The following is a 20222-nucleotide window of genomic DNA, read 5'->3' on the forward strand; positions in this document are numbered from 1 at the left end:
GAAATGAAATAACAAAAGATTACAACAGAAATAAACAAAATAGAGACCAGAAGGACAATAGAATCAACAAAATCAAAATTGATTCTTTAAAAATATCAACATGGTGACTCACACCTGTAATTCCATCACTTTTGAGAGGCCAAGGCAGAAGGATCACTTGAGGCCAGTTCACGACCAACCCCGGCAACCTAGTGAGGACCCCATCTCTACATAACAGTTTAAAAATTAGCCAGGTGTGGTGGTGCTAATCTGTGGTCCCAGCTACTCAGGAGGCTTAGGTAGGAAGATCGCTTGAGCCTGAGAGGTTGAGGCTGCAGTGAGCCCTGTTCATGCCACTGCACTCCAGCCTGAGCAACAGAGCAAACTCCTGTCTCAAAAAGCTAACAAGAATAACAGTAAATAAAAGGATCAACAAAATTGACAAACCTTTATCATAGATTGACTAAGAAAAAAAAAGAACAGTGTCAAACTACTAAATGGGAATACAGGATATTACTACTGACTTTACAGAAATAAAAAAAGATTATAAGAGATTACTATGAATAATTATGTGCTAAAAAATTAGTCTGGATGAAATGGACAAATTCCTAGAAATAAACACACTACCAAAACTGGCTTAAGAAGAAATAGAAAATCTGAACAGAGCTAAAACCAGTAAAGAGATAGAATTAGTAATAAGAACCCTCCCATTAAAGAAAAGTCAAAGGCTGCACCCAGCTCTGTTCAAATCTGAACAGAGCTAAAACCAGTAAGGGGATAGAATTGGTAATAAGAACCCTCCCATTAAAGAAAAGTCAAAGGCTGGATCCAGCGGCTCATGCCTATAATCCTAGCATTTTAGCAGACTAAGGTGGGAGGATCACTTGAGCCCTGGAGTTCAAGACCAGCCTGGGCAATGTGGTTAGATCTGATCTCTATAAAACATTTTAAAACTAACTGTGTGTGATGGCATCCGCCCGCAGACCTAGCTACTCAGGAAGCTGAGGTGAGAGGATCAGTTGAGCCCAGGAGGTCGAGGCTGCAGTAAGCCATGATTAAGCCACTGCATTTCAGCCTGGGTAACAGAGCGAGACCATCTAAAGAAAAAAGAAAAGTCCAGGACCAAATGGCTTCACTAGTGAATTCTACCAGTCCTTTAAAGAAGTAATAATGCCAGTTCCTCTCAAATACTTCTTAACTCATTCTATGAAGTCAGCATAATCCTGATATCAAATTCAGACGAAAATAATAGAGGAAAAAGGAAATTATAGATCAATATCCTTTTTGCATATTCCTCTACAAAAAAATGTTAGCAGAGTGAATCCAGCAATATATTGAAAAGATTATACATCACAACTAAGGGAGTTTTATTTCAGGAATGCAGGGATAGTTCAGCCTATGATAATTAGTCTCTGTAATTAACCACACTAATATAATGAAGAGGGGAGAAACTCATGATTATCTCAGTTGATGCCAAAAAAGAATCTTGGCTGGATGCGGTGGCTCACCCAGTAATCTCAAAACTTTGAGAGGCCAAGGCGGGCAGATCACTTGAGGCCAGAAGTTGAAGACCAGCATGGCCAACATGGTGAAACTCTGTCTTTACTAAAAATACAAAAATTAGCCAGGCATGGTGGCACACACCTGTAATCCCAGCTCCTTAGGAGGCTTAGGCAGGAGAATTGCTTGAACCTAGAAGGTGGAGCTTGCAGTGACCCGAGATCATACCACTGCACTCCAGCCTGAGTGACAAAGTGAGACTCTGTCTCAAAAAAAAAAAAATACTGACAAAATCCAACACTCTTTCACTTTCACGATCATAGCATTTAACAAGCTAGAAATAAGAGAAGAGGACTTACTCCATTTGGTAAAAGTCATTTCCAAAAATCCACAGCTAATATACTCAAGGTTAACAGTGCGAAAATCATCTCCCTAAGATTGGGAACAAAACAATGTTGTCTGTGTTTACTGCTTACATTCAGCACTGTACTGGAAGTTCTAAACCAGGGGTATTTAATCTTTTGGCTTCCCTAAGCCACATTTGAAAAATGATTGTCTTGGGCTGCACATCAAATACACTAACACTAATGATAGCTGATGAGCTTAAAAAAAAAAAAAAAAACTCTTAATATTTTAAGAAAGTTTACGAGGCCAGGTGCGGTGGCTCACGCCTATAATCCCAACACTTTGGGAGCCTGAGGCAGCCAGATCACGAGGTCAGGAGTTCAAAACTAACCTGACCAACACGGTGAAACCCCATCTCTACTATAAATACAAAAAATTAGCCGGGCATGGTGGTTTATGCCTGTAATCCCAGCTACTCTGCAGGCTGAGGCAGGAGAATTGCTTGAACCCAGGAGGCGGAGGTTGCAGTGAGCCAAGATTGAGCCATTGCACTGCAGCCTGGGCAACAAAGCAAGACTTTGTCTCAAAAAAAAGTTTACGAATTTGTGTTGAGCGACATTCAAAGCCATCTTGGGCCATGTGGCCCACAGGCTGCAGGTTGGACAACCTTGTTCTAAACAGATTAGTGGCTGGGCACTGTGGCTCACGTCTGTAATCTCAGCACTTTGGGAGCCTAAGGTGGGTGGATCATGAAGTCAGGAGTTCGGGACCAGCCTGGCCAACATGGTGAAATCCCGTCTCTACTAAAAATCAAAAATTAGCTGGGCGTGGTAGCGCCCATCTGTAATCCCAGCTACTCTGCAGGCTGAGGCAGGAGAATTGCTTGAATCCAGGAGGCGGAGGTTGCAGTGAGCCAAGATCAAGCCATTGCACTGCAGCCTGGGCAACAAAGCAAGACTTTGTTTCAGAAAAAAGTTTACGAATTTGTGTTGAGTGACATTCAAAGCCATCTTGGGCCATGTGGCCCACAGGCTGCAGGTTGGACAACCTTGTTCTAAACAGATTAGTGGCTGGGCACTGTGGCTCACGTCTGTAATCTCAGCACTTTGGGAGCCTAAGGTGGGTGGATCATGAGGTCAGGAGTTCAGGACCAGCCTGGCCAACATGGTGAAACTCTGTTTCTACTAAAAATACAAAAATTAGCTGGGCGTGGTAGCGCCCATCTGTAATTCCAGCTACTCAGGAGGCTAAGGCAGGAGAATTGTTTGAACCCAGGAGGTAGAGGTTGCAGTGAGCCAAGATCTCACCATTGCACTCCAGCCTGGGAGCCTGGGAGATAGAGCGAGACTCTGTCTCAAAAAAATAAACAGATTAATTAGGTGAGAAAAAGAAATAAAAGGTATCCAAATTGTAAAAGAAATAAAACTATCCTTATTTGCAGATGTTACAATCTTATGTATACAAAATCCTAAGGAATTCACAATAAAACTATTAGAGTTAATAAATAAATTAGACTGGGCGCAGTGGTTCACGCCTGTAATCCTAGCACTTTGGGAGGCTGCGGTGGGTGGATCACAAGATCAGGTGTTCAAGACCAGTCTGACCAACATGGTGAAACCCTGTGTCTACTAAAAATAAAAAAATTAGCCAGATGTGATAGTGGACAGCCTATAATCCCAGCTACCCAGGAGGCTGAGGCAAGAGAATCACTTGAACCCGCAAGGTAGAGGTTGCAGTGAGCCGAGATCATGCCACTGCACTCCAGTCTGGGCAACAGAACAAGACTCCATCTCAAAATAAATAAATTAAATAAATAAATTTAGTAAAGTTGCAGGATGTATGGTTTATTTAGTAATAAACCAAAAACAAAATTAAGAAAACATCTCCATTTACAGTAGTATTTAAAGGTATCAAATACCTAAGAATTAGTTTAATTTCTTTAATTTTTTTTTGTTTCCTTTGGAAATCACTAATAATTAATTTAAAAGTGAAGTATTGTACACTGGAAACTAAAAAACACTGCCAGAAGAAATTAAAGAAGATGTAAATAAATGTAAATAAGTTTGATATTCAGCCCATTGGAGCACTTAATATTAAGATATCAGTACTCCCCAGAGCAGTCTGTGGATTCAGTGCAATTCCTATCAAACTTCCAATGTTTTTTTTTTTTATATAAGTTTTTTTTTTTTTTTTTTTTTTTAGAGATGGGGTGTCACCATGTTGGCCAGGCTGGTCTTGAACTCCTGACCTCAGGTGATCCACCCATCTCAGCCTCCCAAAGTGCGGGGATTACAGGCGTGAGCTACCACGTCTGGCCTTTTTTTTTTTTTTTTAAATGACTCATGTTTCTTTCTAATGAATTGACCACTACATTTCCAAAGTTATGAAATGACCAACAGACCATAGAAAGATAATTCTTTAGGCTTCTGCTAGAAACCAACAGCTTCAGCAAACTGCTGGCCTTGATTCTGGGCCAATCCAATGGCCTTTTTTTGCAGAAATGAAAATGTTGATCTTTAAATTTATGTGGAATTTTTTTCTGTTATTATACTTTTAAGTTCTGGGGTACATGTGCAGAATATGCAGGTTTGTTACATAGGTATACACATGGCATGGTGGTTTGCTGCACCCATCAACCTGTCATCTACATTAGCTATTTCTCCTAATGCTGTCTCTCTCCTAGTTCCCATCCCCCTGACAGGCCCCAGTATATGATATTCATCTCCCTGTGTCCATGTGTTTTCGTTGTCCAACTCCCAATTATAAGTGAGAACATGCGGTGTTTGGTTTTCTGTTCTTGTGTGTGCTTGCTGAGAATGATTTCCAGCTTCATCCATGTCCCTGCAAAGGACATGAACTCATCCTTTTTTATAGTTGTACAGTATTCCAGGGTGTATTTGTGCCACGTTTTCTTTATCCAGTCTGTCATTGATGGGCCTTTGCGTTGGTTCCAAGTCTTTGCTATTGCGAACAGTGGTGCAGTAAACATACGTGTGCATGTGTCTTTGTAGTAGAACGATTTATAATCCTTTGGGTATATACCCAGTAATGGGATTGCTGAGTCAAATGGTATTTCTGGTTCTAGATCCTTGAGGAGTCGCCACACCGTCTTCCACAATGGTGGAACTAATTTACACTCCCACGAACAGTGTAAAAACATTCCTGTTTCTCCACATCCTCTCCAACATCTGTTGTTACCTGACTTCTCAATGATCACCATTCTAACTGGCAGAAGATACCTTCTTGTGGTTTTGATTTGCATTTCTCTAATGACCGGTGATGAAGAGCTTTTTTTTCATATGTTTGTTGGCCACATAAATGTCTTCTTTTGAGTAGTATCTGTTCATATCCTTCGCTCACTTTTTGATGGCGTTGTTAGTTTTTTTCTTGTAAATTTGTTTAAGTTCTTCATAGATGCTGGATATTAGCCCTTTTTCAGATGGATAGGTGGCAAAAATTTTCTTCCATTCTGCAGGTTGCCTGTTCACTCTGATGATAGTTTCTTTTGCTGTACAGAAGCTCTTTGGTTTAATTAAAATCCCATTTGTCAATTTTGGCTTTTGTTGCCATTGCTTTTGGTGTTTTAGTCATGAAGCCTTTGCCCATGCCTGTGTCCTGAATGGTATTGCCTAGATTTTCTTCTAGGTTTTTTATGGTTTTATGTCTTATGTTTAAGTTTTTGGTCCATCTTGAGTTAATTTTTGTATAAGGTGTAAGGGGTCCAGTTTTAGTTTTCTGCATACGGCTAGCCAGAATGGTGGGAAATGTTGGGAAAACCCCCGTTTTCCCAACACCATTTCTTAAATAGGGAATCGTTTCCCTACGGCTTGTTTTTTCAGGTTTGTCAAAGATCAGATCGTTGTAGATGCATAGTGTTATTTCTGAGGTCTCTATTTTGTTCCATCGGTCTATATATCTGTTTTGGTACCAGCACTATGCTGTTTTGATTAGTATAGCCTTGTAGTATAGTTTGAAATGAGGTAGCGTGATGCCTCCAGCTTTGTTCTTTTTGCTTAGGATTGTCTTGGCTGTGTGGGCTCTTTTTTGGTTCCATATGAAATTTAAAGTAGTTTTTTCTAATTCTGTGAAGAAAATCAATGGTAACTTGATGGGGATGGCATTGAATCTATAAATTACTTTGGCCAGTATGAGAGAACATTTTGCAATTCATATTTCTGATGAGTCTAGTATCCAGAATATATAAAGAACTCATACAATTCTACAACACAATGATAACCCAGTTAAAAAAATGGGCAAAGGACTTGACTAGACGTTTTTCCAAATGAGATACTGTGATGTATGTCAAGCCCATGAAAAGATGCTCAGTATCATTAGTCGTTAGTGTTATGCAAATCAAAACCACTACAAATGAGATACCACTTTGCCCCTCAAGGATAGCAATCATTTAAAAAGCAAACAGAAACTAGGCAAGGATGTGGAGAAATTGGAACCTTTGTACATTGTGAGTAGGACTGTAAAGTAGTGCAGCCACTGTGGAAAACAGTTTGGCAGTTCCTCAAAAAGTTAAACATAGAATTACACATATGACCGTGCAATTTCACTGCTAGTTATATACTCAAAAGAATTTAAAACAAGTGCTCAAATACTTTTGTATGAATCTACATAGCAGTACTATACACAGTAGTTAAAAGCTGGAAACAAGTAAAACATCCATCAGTCGATGAATGGATCAACAGTTTGTGTATATCCATATTCAATGGAATATTATCCTAAAAAGGAATGAAGTACTCTGATACATGCTATATAATAATAGAAGAACTTCCAAAACACTATTCTAAATGTGAGAAGACAGATACAAAAGGCCATATATTGTATGAGTCCATTTTTGTGAAATATCCTGAATAGGCAAACTCATAGAGACAGATTAATGGTTGCCATTGACTGGGGGAGGGTGGAATGGGGAGTAAGTGCTTAATGGATATGGAGTTTCCTTTTGTGGTGATGAGAATGTTCTGGAACTTAGAGAGTGGTGATGGTTGAACAACATTATGAATGTACTAAATGCCACTGATTGAAAATATTCAGTGTTGGGGCCGGGCGCGGTGGCTCACGCCTGTAATCCCAGCACTTTGGGAGGCCGAGGCGGGTGGATCACGAGGTCAAGAGATCGAGACCATCCTGGTCAACATAGTGAAACCTCCATCTCTACTAAAAATACAAAAAATTAGCTGGGCACGGTGGTGCGTGCCTGTAATCCCAGCTACTCAGGAGGCTGAGGCAGGAGAATTGCCAGAACCCAGGAGGCGGAGGTTGCAGTGAGCCGAGATCGCGCCATTGCACTCCAGCCTGGGTAACAACAGCAAAACTCCGTCTCAAAAAAAAAAAAAAAAAAGAAAAGAAAATAAGAAAATATTCAGTGTTTAACTTTATGTTATATAAATTCCACCTCACCTTTTTAAAAAGCTTAAACACCAAAGAAAAGTCATTTAAATGACTGTTTTTCTTGACTGTTAGACTGGAGGCAGAGATTGGGCTGTTAGGGCTACTGTTCAAAAGTTATGCTGATTCTTTTTGACCAGAGCTGAAGTTTATTTCTCAGTTCCTTTGTGATACTCAGTGACTGAAACAACTACTACTAAGAGTATGGTGATGGCAGTAAGGGGTATTAAACATATGGTGGGGGTTTGGGCGCGGTTAGTAGATGTACCAGAGGAATTACAGCTCTTTTCACTTGAGAATATCTTCTCAAGTGTATTTCAACCCGCCTTCCTTTTGAGGTCTTCTTTCTCTCTCCTGTCTTTCAATTCTGTCATCCCATTTCATCTCAGCTACCAGAAATCTCAGAGCAAAATTCTGCCCAACTAACCTTGTTTGTTTTGTAATGGGGTTACTGGGTTAGTAGGTTAGGGCTGCTGAATCGGAAGTAGAAGTGAAGCACTTGACAGTCTCATAATGTCACTGTACTACCTCAGGTCTCTCTCCTCATCCTTGCCATCCTGATGGGTTTTCTCTTAATCATATTTTCTATGCCTAAGACATTAAAAGGGGTAGCAAATACATTGGTTGACAGACTAAGAATCTGAAAAAGATAGAAAAGGATGGATGATTATGGACTAAGTATAATAAGTTGAATTTTATTAGAGATAGATGTTAAGTCTTGTATTTGGGACCAAAAAGCACAGATTATACAAGTATAACATTGAAGGGACATGAGTTAATAGCAGCACATGCAACAAAATGAAGACCCACATAAGCATGTGACCACTCTTAACCTCTTAATATTAGCTAACATAAATAGATTACTTAAATATAGTGTTAAAAAAGAGATGGTGAGGAGGACTCTCAAACTCAATGTCATGAGACACAAGTGAAGAAAGCAGGAATGGGCTAGCTGCAGTGGCTCACCCCAGTAATCCCAGCTCTTTTTGAGGCCAAGTCAGGAAGGTTGCTTGAGCCTAGGAGTTCAGGACCAGCCTGGGCAGGTTAGGGAGACCCTCATCTCTACAAAAAAAATTTAAAAATTAGCTGTGTGTGGTGGCATGTGCCTGTACTCCTTGCTATTTCAGGAGGCTAAGGCAGGAGGTTTACTTGAGCCCAGGTTCCAGGCCATAGTAAGCTGTTATCATGCCACTGCATTCCATCCTGGGTGGGAGCATGATCCATCTCTAAAAAGGAAAGGAAGAAGAACAGAATTTTTGCTGCCTTATGTGTTCATGAAAGTATTAAAGCAAAGACTAGTGACCATTTTTCAAAATACTGATGATTAAAAAGTGTGGGACCACATAGCCACTAAAGTGTCTTTCAACCCTAAGATTGTATAGATCTACATAATTATTAAAAAGCAGACAATGTGGCCAGGTGCGGTGGCTCAGAGCTGTAATTCTAGCACTTTGGGAGCCTGAGGCGGCTGGCTTACCTGAGGTCAGGAGTTTGAGACCAGCCTGGCCAATATAGTAAAACCCCATCTCTGCTAAACATTCAAAAATTAGCCAGGCATGGTTGTGCGCACCTGTAATCTAAGCTATTCAGGAGGCTGAGGCAGGAGAATCACTTGAGCCCAGAAGGCAGAGGTTGCAGTGAACCAATATCTCACCACTGCATTCTAGCCTGAGTCAATAATTGAGACGACTCTGTCTCAAAAAAAAAAAAAAAAGCAGACAATGTGAGGGTGGAGAAAAAAAGAGAAAGTCTGGGCTGAAACCGGTGGTCTAATTAAATTCAAAAAGTACTTATTGGGTGCTTCCTAAGTTAAGACATTGCTGAAGTTACTATAAATAATTCATAAGTGATGAAATTTTCAGGTTTGGGTCAATATCAGCAGGAAAATAACTTGTTTCCTTGGTCTTGTTTTATAGTCTAGTCTCCTGAGACAAGATATAGGGCTTGGGAGCCCAGCACAGCTGTCTTCTTCAGGAAAACCAGGGACAGCCTACTATTCGTTCTCTGCCACAAGTTCTAGGAGGAGGCCACTACATGACTCTGCAGCGCTTGGTGAGTATATCACACAACAAATCTCATCCCACAGATGTTGTTGTTGTTGTTGTTTCTTCCCTTAGTCTGTACTTCTTGGTGTGCTTTTTTTCCTTTTTGTTTAAGACAGGATCTCACTCTGTTACCCATGCAGGAATGCAACGGCACAATCTTGGTTCACTGCAGCCTTAGCCTCTGTGCTCAAGCCATCCTCCCACCTCAGCCTCCCAAGTAGCTGAGACTGTAGACACATGCCACTGTGCCTGGCTGATTTTTTATTTTTTGTAGAGCCAGGGTTTTGCCATGTTGCCCAGGCTGCTCTTCAACTCCTGAGCTCAAGTGACCTGCCCATCTCAGCCTCCCAAAGTGCTGGGATTACAGGTGTGCGGCACCGTGCCCAGCCCTGGCTGTGCTTTTAATTAGAAGATATTTGGATTCTTGGGTATCATGTTGGTGTCAGGCCTTATTTGCACAAAAATAATACATCCGTTAGATATTTAATAAATGAAATTATCAAAATTCTTACTTTTATAAATACGTTACAAGTTTTTAATGGAAGGTTTGGCCTTGAATAATTTTGGATGACTGTTCAATTTGTAAGCCATAATTATAACAAGTTTCAAACAACCAGTTTTACTGGTAAAGTAAAAATGAGACTTCACTACTTTTTATTCTTGTAATTAGGATTTCATGTTCTAATGTTAATACCTTATTCCTTACTAAAAGTGATACAATACAATTTGCAAGGTGGTTTTATATACATTCTCATCTCATCAATTCACCAATCCTGTTAGTCAGTGGATATAATCCTAGATTTAATATAAAAACTGAGGGTCCAAAGGGAGGACACATTCATATAATTAGTATTTAGAATAAAATTAAAGTTTTTCTGACTCCAGGTTCATTGTCCTTTGCATATTACTTGCTTCTCCACTCCGTGTTTTTTTGAATTGAGGTAAAATTTACCATATTAAGTTGTACAGTTGAGTAGCATATACTACATTCACTACATTATACCATCACCCCTATCTGGTTCTGAAACGTTATTGCAAAAGGAAACTTTGTGCATATGAAGCATTCAAACCCCATTATTTTTCCACTAGGTTCCTTCTTTTATGTCTTATACATAGCCTAACGAGGCCAATCTGTTTTGTGTTGCTGCTTATGGCAAGCCTTACTCTAATGCTTTATCCAAACTGTGTTTAAATGTCAGAATTTTTGGTGATCTCTACCAAAGATCTTTTAAACAAGAAAATTAAATTAAACCTGCAAAGCATTTTTAAATTAAAAATAGGCCAGCTTCTAAAATGTAGTCCACCAAAAAATTAATCAGTTTTTTATTGCATGGGTATTTGTTGATTGCTTCATATGTATGTATCTACTTTCTGTTAATCTGTGTTTTGGTGAAATATTCCTGGTCTCTGGGGCTAGGGTCTGCTTGAGAGTATAAAAGAGCGTGATGATGGATCATCATATTCAGCGTAGAGAACTCTGATTAGATGTACCCACTTCTCAGTATTATGGGTGCTTTAGGATGTATACTGTTAAGTCAGCCCAGGTGATTTAGACCAGTACACTTTTTGTTACTAAAGAAATGATAAATTGTAAATGCATTTTTCCATCTTCTGTCTTGTTTCCTACCTAATGAGTTAGTCAGGATAGGAACATTAATTGGAGTCTAGATTCAATGTTAGTCAGTGTTACCCTAGAAAAATACCTTGTTAGTATGCTATGTGAGTGTATACTATGACAAAAAGCACTAATACAAACTAATACTCTATTAAGTTCAGGGGAAAATTAATTATTGAAATAACTAGGAAAGAGGGGAGTAAATTTTAGAAAAATCTAGACTTAAAATTCAGGTTTTTCTATAAAGTAAAACTTCTATCTTCTTCTTTTTCATTTTGATTATGATGATAGACGCTGTTAATTGTCTCCTCCATGCCAGGAACAGAGCTGTACACACTACATTTTTACAAACCTCTATGAGGTTGTAATGGTAACTTCATGTTACAAGTGAGAAACCAAGACCCAGAGAAGCTAAATAACTTGGCCAAGACTGGGTTGGGATATGGTAGTTCTCTTGATGCCCAGAGTCGCCCACCTGTCTCTTGTGTAAATGTCATTTCATGGGTTCTTATTACATTCTTTAAAGCTGTTTCTCAGTGTTAGCCATTCTTTCTTAGCATTTGCAGTTATTGATGAAGTCTCAGAGTTTAAAAGGACTCAAGATCATCTACATCAACTTCAGCATCTTCACAAACTATTTAGGTGCTTTAGGAAATCAACATGCTGCACAACAGTATCTAATTACCCAATTTATAATTATTTTTCCCCACAATTTAATGGAAACCTAATAATAATGGCTAAAATTTGTTAAGTGTCATGCTCTTGTTAGGCACTCCCCTAAGTGTCTTTCATGTATTTAACACAGTACGTAAAATACACAAAAGGATGTGTTACCCTCTTTTTACATGGAGGTAACTAAAGCTTAAAGAGAGTTAAGTAATTAACTGCTGTATGATGGAGCTGAGATTAGAATCCAGCCAGCCTCCTCTATTTTATTTTATTTTATTTTTTCGAGTTGTTGTTTTGCTCTTGTGCCACAGGCTGGAGTACAGTGGCATGATCTCGGCTCATTGCAGCTTCGGCTTCCTAGGCTGAAGTGATTCTCCTGCCTCAGCCTCCTGAGTAGCTGGGATTACAGGCACATGCCACCATGACTGGCTTATTTTTGCATTTTTAGTAGACAGGGTTTTACCATGTTGGCCAGGCTGGTCTTGAACTCCTAACCTCAAGTGATCTGCCTGCCTCGGCCCCCCAGAGTGTTAGGATTACAGGTGTGAGCCAGCACTCCCAGCCATCTCTTAACTGGTATACTTTGCAACCTCCCAGAAGTGATCTGTGAATCCCAGGTTCATGATTTTAAATTGGACATTTTATATTGATTGTGTAGTGGTAGGTAACCAAATAGAAAAATTTCTATTCACATGGCAATGGAAAAACTGACCTAAACTAAGTAGCAACATCCTTTGCTAATAATGCCTTCAAAGTAGAATGATAGGCTCTAAACGGGTAGGAGCAGTTCAGTTGACTGTTTTGGTACAAAGAGTATGGCTTTTGCTCAAGGGAATACTGTATTAGTTATGAGTAGTTGGGGTTTTACAAATATAGAGGGTGCCAGAAGTTGTTTATCTTTGGTACTTCTGTTTTAAGGAAATACAGGCCTGCCTTTTGGGGTAGAGAATGAGTGCTTCACCCTTTGCTCTTGTGTACAGTTTTCTTCATATGCTACATATAAAGTTGCCTTTTTAACTTTGCATCCTCCTGGGATATTCACTGTAGAGAATTCCCAGCCCAAAATTTAAATGGGTTAAACTGGGGCCGGGCATGGTGGCTTATGCCTATAATACTAGCACTTTGGGAGGCCAAGGCCAAAGGGTCACTTGGGGCCAGGAGGTCAAAACCAGCCTGGGCAACATAGCAAAACACTATTTAAAAAACTAAAAATTTTTTAATTAGCTGGGTACAGTGGCACACACCTGAAGTCTAGCTACTCAAGAGACTAAGGCAGGGGAATTGCTTGAGCCCAGGAATTCAAGGCTGCAGTGAGCTATGCTCACACCACTGCATTCCAGCCAGGCCAACAGAGCAAGATCCTGTCTCTGAAACATAGATGGGTGATTGAATGACATGGCATGTGTCTGTGCCCATATTTAATAGTTCATGTATCATATCTTGGCATTAATATAACCTTAATTTCATTCCTTTATTCAGTGTCTTATTGTATGATGTCATTTATGGCCCAGGAAAATATAATCCCAGCACTTTGGGAGGCCAAGGTCAGAGGATCACTTGAGGCCACTTCTACATCCATAGGTTTCTCATCTGTGGATTCAGCCAACCACAGATAAGAAAAAAAAAATTTATTGGGTGATTGCATCTGTCATGACCATGTATAGACTTATTTTTTCCTTGTTATTATTCCCTAAACAATATATATAATAACTATTTACATAGCATTTACATATTAGGTATTATACATAATAATGTAGAGATGATTTAAAGTGTATAAGAGGATATATGCAGATTATATGCAAAAACTACATCATTTCATTTAAAGGACTTGAGCATCTGTGGATTTTTGTATCCTTGGGGATCCTGGAACCAATCCTACTGATACTGAGGAATGATTGTGCTGTGATTGTTTAATTCTTATGTTTACAGCTTTCAGAAGTATAAAGTATAAACTTTACATCAGCTTTCTCATTTGTTCTCTCTTCCTAGTAATGGGCCACTCAGAAAATCCTGAATTTGAGCCATTATTTGTGTAAACCTGGAATGCTTTTATCACTTTGTTTTACAGTTAATAAGATGAACAGGTTTTATTATATTTTACAGATAAGTAAAATTACATCACATGAGACAGATTAACATTTAAAATACTCATGTTTTCATTTATATTGATAAATTCTATCTTAGAAAGAAATATACTTTCTCTGTCAAGTTATTTCCTGGAAATAAATATAAACATTCAGGGTCAAATTATAATTAATGATGTAGTTGTGGTTGAAGCCACATAATGTTAAAAGTAAATGTGCTTAATACTGAATGACATTGCATATGTCGATGCCCATCTTTAGTAGTTCATATATCGTGACATTATTATAACCTTAATTTTATTCCTTTATTTCAAATTTTTAGCAAATTATAGCATAGCATTAGCTTTCAGTTGTTAAAATATACTTTTAAGCCTAATTCTCAATGTGTTGCAGATACTAGACATGATTCTGCTAGAGAGTCATATTATTAACATGACCTGTTGCACTAAGTGCCCCTCTGCAAATGAAACTGGAAAGTCCCTAGTATAGTACGTGGCACAGAACAGCTTTTTTTTTTGAGATGGAGTTTCGCTCTTGTTGCCTGGGCTGGTACAATCTTGGCTCACTGCAACCTCTGTCTCCCAGGTTCAAGCAATTCTCCTGCCTCAGCCTCCTGCGTAGCTGGGATTACAGGTGCCCACCACCATGCCCAGCTAATATTTTTCTATTTTTAGTAGAGATGGGATTTCACCCTGTTGGCCAGGCTGGTGATCCACCACCACCAACCTCCTGACCTCAGGTGATCCACCTGCCTTGGCCTTCCACAGTGCTGGGATTACAGGCGTGAACCACTGCACACAGCAGAACAGTTTCTTAAGAAATGTTCATTCCCTTCTCTCATACATTTACCAGTTTGTTGTTTTCGTTCTTGTATTGATTCATTTGCTGTCATCTTCCCAAAGTTATGGGATATGTATTTTCAGAAGGTCTCACTTTATTTGGAGAACCTCTTTTTTACTGGGATTATTTAAAAGAAAGGAGGCCCCCATTACTGTATTTTGCTGCTTACTCCCAAATATTGGAAAACAAGAAAGACACTAGGGGAAAAAGTTCTGTTCATTTGAAGTCTGATTTTTTTTTTTCAGTATAATGTGCTGATGAAATGTACTGTTTTCCATGTGCAGATCCTTTGCAAGCAAAAAAAGTCAGAAAGGTGCCTCCTGGTTTGCCTTCTTCTGTAAGTACCTATTTTTTTTAACTTGATGGTAAACAAACTGATTTAAGGTGTTCAGTATTTCCTTGCTGCAAGGGTGCATTTGATTGATGCCAGTAGGCATACTTTACATAGTAATTGTTCAGTGCTTAACAAAATCATTGATTGAGGTAAATCCACATTTAATATTTGGTTTTTAGATTTCTCTGCAATGATTTGTAGCTTACTCATATGCTCTTATTCTGTGTCCCTGTCATTTGAATTCGCCTCTTGGGAAGAGGACTAGGTCGGTAGCTGTCAAAGATGATCTCCTATACAGGTCTTTTGATGTTTAATTAGTCATTATGTTGCTGAACAGGAGGACAGACAGAGATTAATAGCCGAAAATCTTAGAAATTTACATTTGTAATAATCCCAATGGAGCTAAAGACATTAAGATTCGGAGTACATGTTTGGCTCAGCTTGCCTCAGTAGGACTGAGGTTATTAATATGTATAAATCACCAAGTCAGATGTTCATTGTGAAGCCCTTGTGGGTTTTAAAGCCTTCATTAAGCCTTTCCTAACTTCAGCGTAGTATCAGGAAAGCTTTCAAGCAACTAGTTTGTTGATCCCTCTTTCCTCAAAAATGTATCCTTTGAGAATAAAGGGCTTTGATGAAGAAGGTTGGAAAGGTTTGGTGGAACAATCATTAATGGCCGTGATAATTTAATACTGTAGGGTGCCTGTACTATTAAATATACTTTATTCTTTAAAGAAGTAGAAGTATTTGTAAATGTACCGACATGATAAATCCACCTACAATTTTTAAATCTCTGGTGCAAAATTTTCTTCTCCCTTTGCTTAGAACAAATGGTAAGGGAGGCTGTTGGATTGAGGCCTCAGTGCCTTGTAGGGTACATCTTTTTGTTGTGTAAATGGATGTTGGGCTTTTATTTGCCAGTACTTAACACATGGGCGCAGGTGCTGCCGGATGAGTCAGCTCATCGAAGTATAGACTGAATGGAATATCCGGCTTGGCAAGTAGTAATCTAGAAGGAGCAGCAGGGTCTGAGCTTTTTATTTTTTATTAAGGCTAAAGTAGAGATACCATCTTTTTGGTTGTTTGCCTTCCGTCTTTTCTGTGTTCTTCCCCCGCCTTCTCTTCTGTGTGATACATGAAAAGTCGAATTTGAAATCCTCTTTGAAACTCAGTTCCAGATGGATCTGAGTTTTATGACGCCTAGGGCAGCTGTGCTCTGAACCTGCAGCCTACCTGGAAGGTTGGATTGCAGCTGCAGGCATTCTTAAAAGCTTTTGCTTGCATAAGCACTTGGGCCCACTAGAGGCTGAATAGCTGCTTGATAAACAAAATGAACACAATGCCTCAAATCATTATTCCCGAAGACAGGACTTTTTTTTCAGCAGCAGCTAAAAATAGTTGAGCAATTTACATTTTAACAGTTGTGTGCTGTGCAGGGGTAGGTGGTTCAACAGTCTAACAGATGATTTCTGTTAACAGAAATCATATTAAAACTGACATAACCGCTCAAACATGTAACAGTGCAATTTTCTTGTAATTTGTTACTATAATTCAATGAGAGCAGTGAAAGTTAAATTGCACATTAATATTTAGAAGAACTATACAGGTTAAAAAAAGAGATTAGTGAATGAAAAATTCATCTCATTTCTTAACCTGATATTAAGAAACAGTGTATTTTCAGTGTTCCATAGTTCTTTGATTTTTAAAGCAGTGGACAAAATGGACATAACAGCCTGGAAAGAAAGTAGACGGTGGAGGTCACCAGCGTTCCTTACAGTCGTAATCATAGTAGCATTCATTACTTGGAGGTGGTTAGTTCTCTGTATCGTCTCAGGTATCTGGACAAGTCATTGAATTTTGATGAAACCTTGATTTCTTTGAGAACCATTAGGAAATTTTGCAAGCCAAGCCTACTTTTATATTGTATTTTACTAGTTATATTAGTATACATTAAATGTTATTAAGGATGTATAAATAATAAATTCATTCATTCTTTCATTTATTTGTATTGAGACAAGGTCTTGCTCTGTCGCCAGACTGGAGTGCAGTGGCGCAATCTTGACTCACTGCAACCTCTACCTCCTGGGTTCAAGCAGTTCTCCTGTGTCAGCCTCCCTAGTAGCTGGAACTACAGGTGCATGCCACCATGCCCAGCTAATTTTTGTAGTTTTAGTAGAGACAAGGTTTCCCGATGTTGGCCAAGATGGTCTCGATCTCTTGACCTAGTGATCTGCCCGCCTCGGCCTCCCAGAGTGCTGGAATTACAGGCGTGAGCCACTGCGTCCAGCCAATACATTCATTTTAATTAATTGAAATTATATTTTGGATTAAATGCTATGTTGAAACCTCGGAGCCTTTTTGTTTTGGTTTGGTTTGGTTTGGTTTTTTTGAGACAGGATCTCACTGTCACCCAGGCTAGAGTGCAGTGACAAAATCACTTCCAACTGCAGCCTTGACCTCCCTGGCTCAATCGACCCTCCCACCTCAGCCTCCCAAGTAGCTGGGACTACAGGGGTGGGCTACCACGGCTGCCTTTTTTTTTTTTTTTGGTAGAGAATTTGGTAGAGAAGAGGAAGTCTGTCTCCAGCCGAGGGTGGTCTCAAGCTCCTGGGCTCTGTGCTCCTCCTGCCACAGCCTCCCACAGTGTTGGGATTGCAAGCATGAGACACCACACTCAGCTGAAATCTCAAGCATTTAAAAAAGAAAGCAGAAAAACTTTAAAGACAGATACTTTTCCCACTGCTAGGATTAACTGAAAAGATTTTTAAAGAAGATAGTTTAATGAATAATGACAAAATAAGTCTTGAGAACACTTAAGGTTATATTATTTACCTTCTCAGTATCTAAAATGGAATTTTAAGTTGTGATTTCCTATTTCAGAGCTTTTATTGAGAAATATGCAAACTACAAACTTTTGACATGCAAATTGTAAGAAAAATTGAGTATAAAAATGAAAATTTACCATGTGTTTTTTATTTTATGATAATTTGAATATTATACTGGAAATTTGGCAGTAGCATTCAGATTTCATCAGTTTGCTACTTGTTGACTCTATCTTTAATCTGTAAAATGTATATTACTTTTTCTAAAGAAACAGTGAAAAGACTAGGTTAGTATCATTGCTCATACTGATACAAAAAATAATAGGCAGGGTTACTTAGCATGCAAAGCATTGATAATCTATATAATTTGATCATCTAGCATTAATTATAGGGCTTTTCTTTGTAAACTGTGATTTATATTTAGGTATCATAAGTGCATACCTCAACTTCTCTGTACCTCTCTGCAGAACCACTGAATAGTAACTTTTGTTTGTGGATGAAGGTCTAATTAGGGTGTATTAAATATCATTGGAGCAATACAGTCAGTAACATTAAGTGAATGGTTCGCCCAAATCTGCCCAGCTCAATTGCTGATTGGTTGTATAGACTTAGACTAGTCAGTTAGTCCTTAGGAAGTTTGGAGTGGGAAATGTGAAGTTTCTTTCAGGTCTAAAATGCTTCATAATTAATGATTTTAAAACTGATATGCTCAATAAATAACCAAAAAGAATAGTGAGCATAGTTTTCTTCCTCCTCATGAAGAAGTAATGTTTTTTAATCACGTGAGATTCCCCACTTGCTTCTCTAGACAGATTAAGATTGGGCAAAGTGGACTTTGGTAGCAGCAACAGTAGACTAGTGCTTGGACATTGAGAATTCAAACATATACAAACACCATCATTGTCTTTGGGGACCTCACTATCTTAGAAACAAGCATTCAGGAAATTAATTATATTGCATTGAAGCAAATATAAGGGTGGGTTCCAAGTGCTCTGGTGAGAAAAGGTAGGTAGAACTAACCCTATTGTGGTGGCTTCAGGGAGAGTTGACATTTGAGATGTGTCTGGACAGATGTGTAGCAGTTCATCTGTTAGAGAAGGAGAGAATGGACCAGACAGGTAAAAGGCATGAAAGTGTGAAAAAACTAACACATGTTGAGGTCACGTCTAAAAGTACAGTATTACTAGATTCTATACAAGTTGCAACCTTTGTAATTTTCCTCTAGCAGACCCACTCTCTGACTCTGGAGATGGATTGAGTGGGGAACACATAAAATCAGTATAGATATGAGAAGGGACAAGTTGTCGTATCAGTCTACCCTGGATAAACACCTCAACTATTCTGGCCAAGTGATAATGGAAGGCATTTATAATTGTTAAAGTTTTTATATGGGAGTTTCCACAGGTGTGAGTGGTACTTTGCTTGGTGTTTTCCTTCCCTTTTAGGGTCCTTAAACCTCCCCTCCCCTCCCATTTTCTAACTGCCAACTCTTTTATTTGTTCTTTGAATGTGCATCAGCTGTTTTTCATCTATATCAGATCTTTACTAAGATATAAAGTTAAGGGAAAGTTTGAAGCCCTGGGTGGGGATTTGGGGCAGGACTTTTTCCTGGTAATTTGTTGGGGGAAAAAAAATAAGGAAACATTTGTAATATATTTGTTAGTGTCCTTTACAGCCTCGGTGTCAGTTTTAGTGGTACAAGACTTCATGTGTGAGGAACTTTGTTGACCATTACCCATGTCCTAATCTTCAGCCTTTTGCCAAACAACTCTATACCTAATATTCCCTACCTTCAAATAAGAAAATATAAGACTCAAAGACCAAAATTAAGTTGCCAAAAATCACACATAGGGCCAAAATAACAACCTAATTTAATGTCAAAGACCATTTTTTTTTTGGAGTGTTAAAATCTGATTCTTTAATACCTTGGTTTATTCAGAAAATGTTTTGCTTAGTATATTAAATTGAAACATAAATTTATTCTGTCAATTTTTTTTTACTGATCAAATTTATTTTTATTTGGCTTTGTTGTTTAAGGACCTACAGTAGTAGGATCCCACAGACTTCCCAATTAAGCAAATAATGGTTATGTGCCTCAGCTTTTTATTTTATAACCTTGGAGAAGTTGCTTTTAAGTTCTCGGAGCCTGCAGTTTTTGTGTGTAAAAAGGAATGATAATGCCTATCTCAAATGTTACTGTGAGAGTAATAAGTACCTACTATGTGCATGGTATATTCTAGATACTCAGAGTAAATGTTCCTTCTTTATTGTATCTAGTTCATACCACTACAACCTGAAATTTAAAGAAGTTTAGCATTTCATTTTTACCAAATTTTGTTGAAAAGCAAACAAAAAAAAGTTTGAAGATATAAGAAAAGATAAGTATTATAGTAAAATAAAACATTATCATGTTACCTCCACTTGCATATGTAATATATGTGCCTGGCATCTAATTACTACATGGTAAATTGTAGCTCCTATTGTTGTTCAGAAAGCATTCACTTGCAGAAAAACAGTCTATGAAAGGAAGGAAAACTTGATGAATCAAATCTGGCTGCCCCTAGAAAATTCATTCTAATTATTTTTGTC

At 38.6% G+C, this 20222-nt stretch overlaps 1 protein-coding gene and 1 non-coding gene across 8 annotated transcripts in view; one reads left to right on the forward strand and one right to left on the reverse strand.

Annotated features, from left to right (window-relative positions):
* TCF12 (transcription factor 12) overlaps window positions 1-20222 on the forward strand; it is a 418189-nt gene that overhangs the window by 311789 nt on the left and 86178 nt on the right. For all 7 annotated transcript variants that reach the window (XM_064361328.1, XM_012442999.3, XM_021666221.2 and 4 more), the window contains 2 exons: window positions 9141-9276; window positions 14762-14814. In XM_064361328.1, coding sequence (XP_064217398.1) covers window positions 9141-9276; window positions 14762-14814 — 189 coding nt within the window. The remainder of the gene's footprint in view (window positions 1-9140; window positions 9277-14761; window positions 14815-20222) is intronic.
* Window positions 4165-4301, reverse strand: LOC135268718 (small nucleolar RNA SNORA2/SNORA34 family). The gene has a single exon (XR_010337081.1). It is a non-coding gene; the product is annotated as a small nucleolar RNA SNORA2/SNORA34 family (small nucleolar RNA).

Source organism: Aotus nancymaae, unplaced genomic scaffold, assembly GCF_030222135.1.
Source record: "Aotus nancymaae isolate 86718 unplaced genomic scaffold, 86718_ANA_hifiasm-v0.15.2.pri h1tg000041l, whole genome shotgun sequence".
Lineage (NCBI taxonomy): Eukaryota > Metazoa > Chordata > Mammalia > Primates > Aotidae > Aotus > Aotus nancymaae.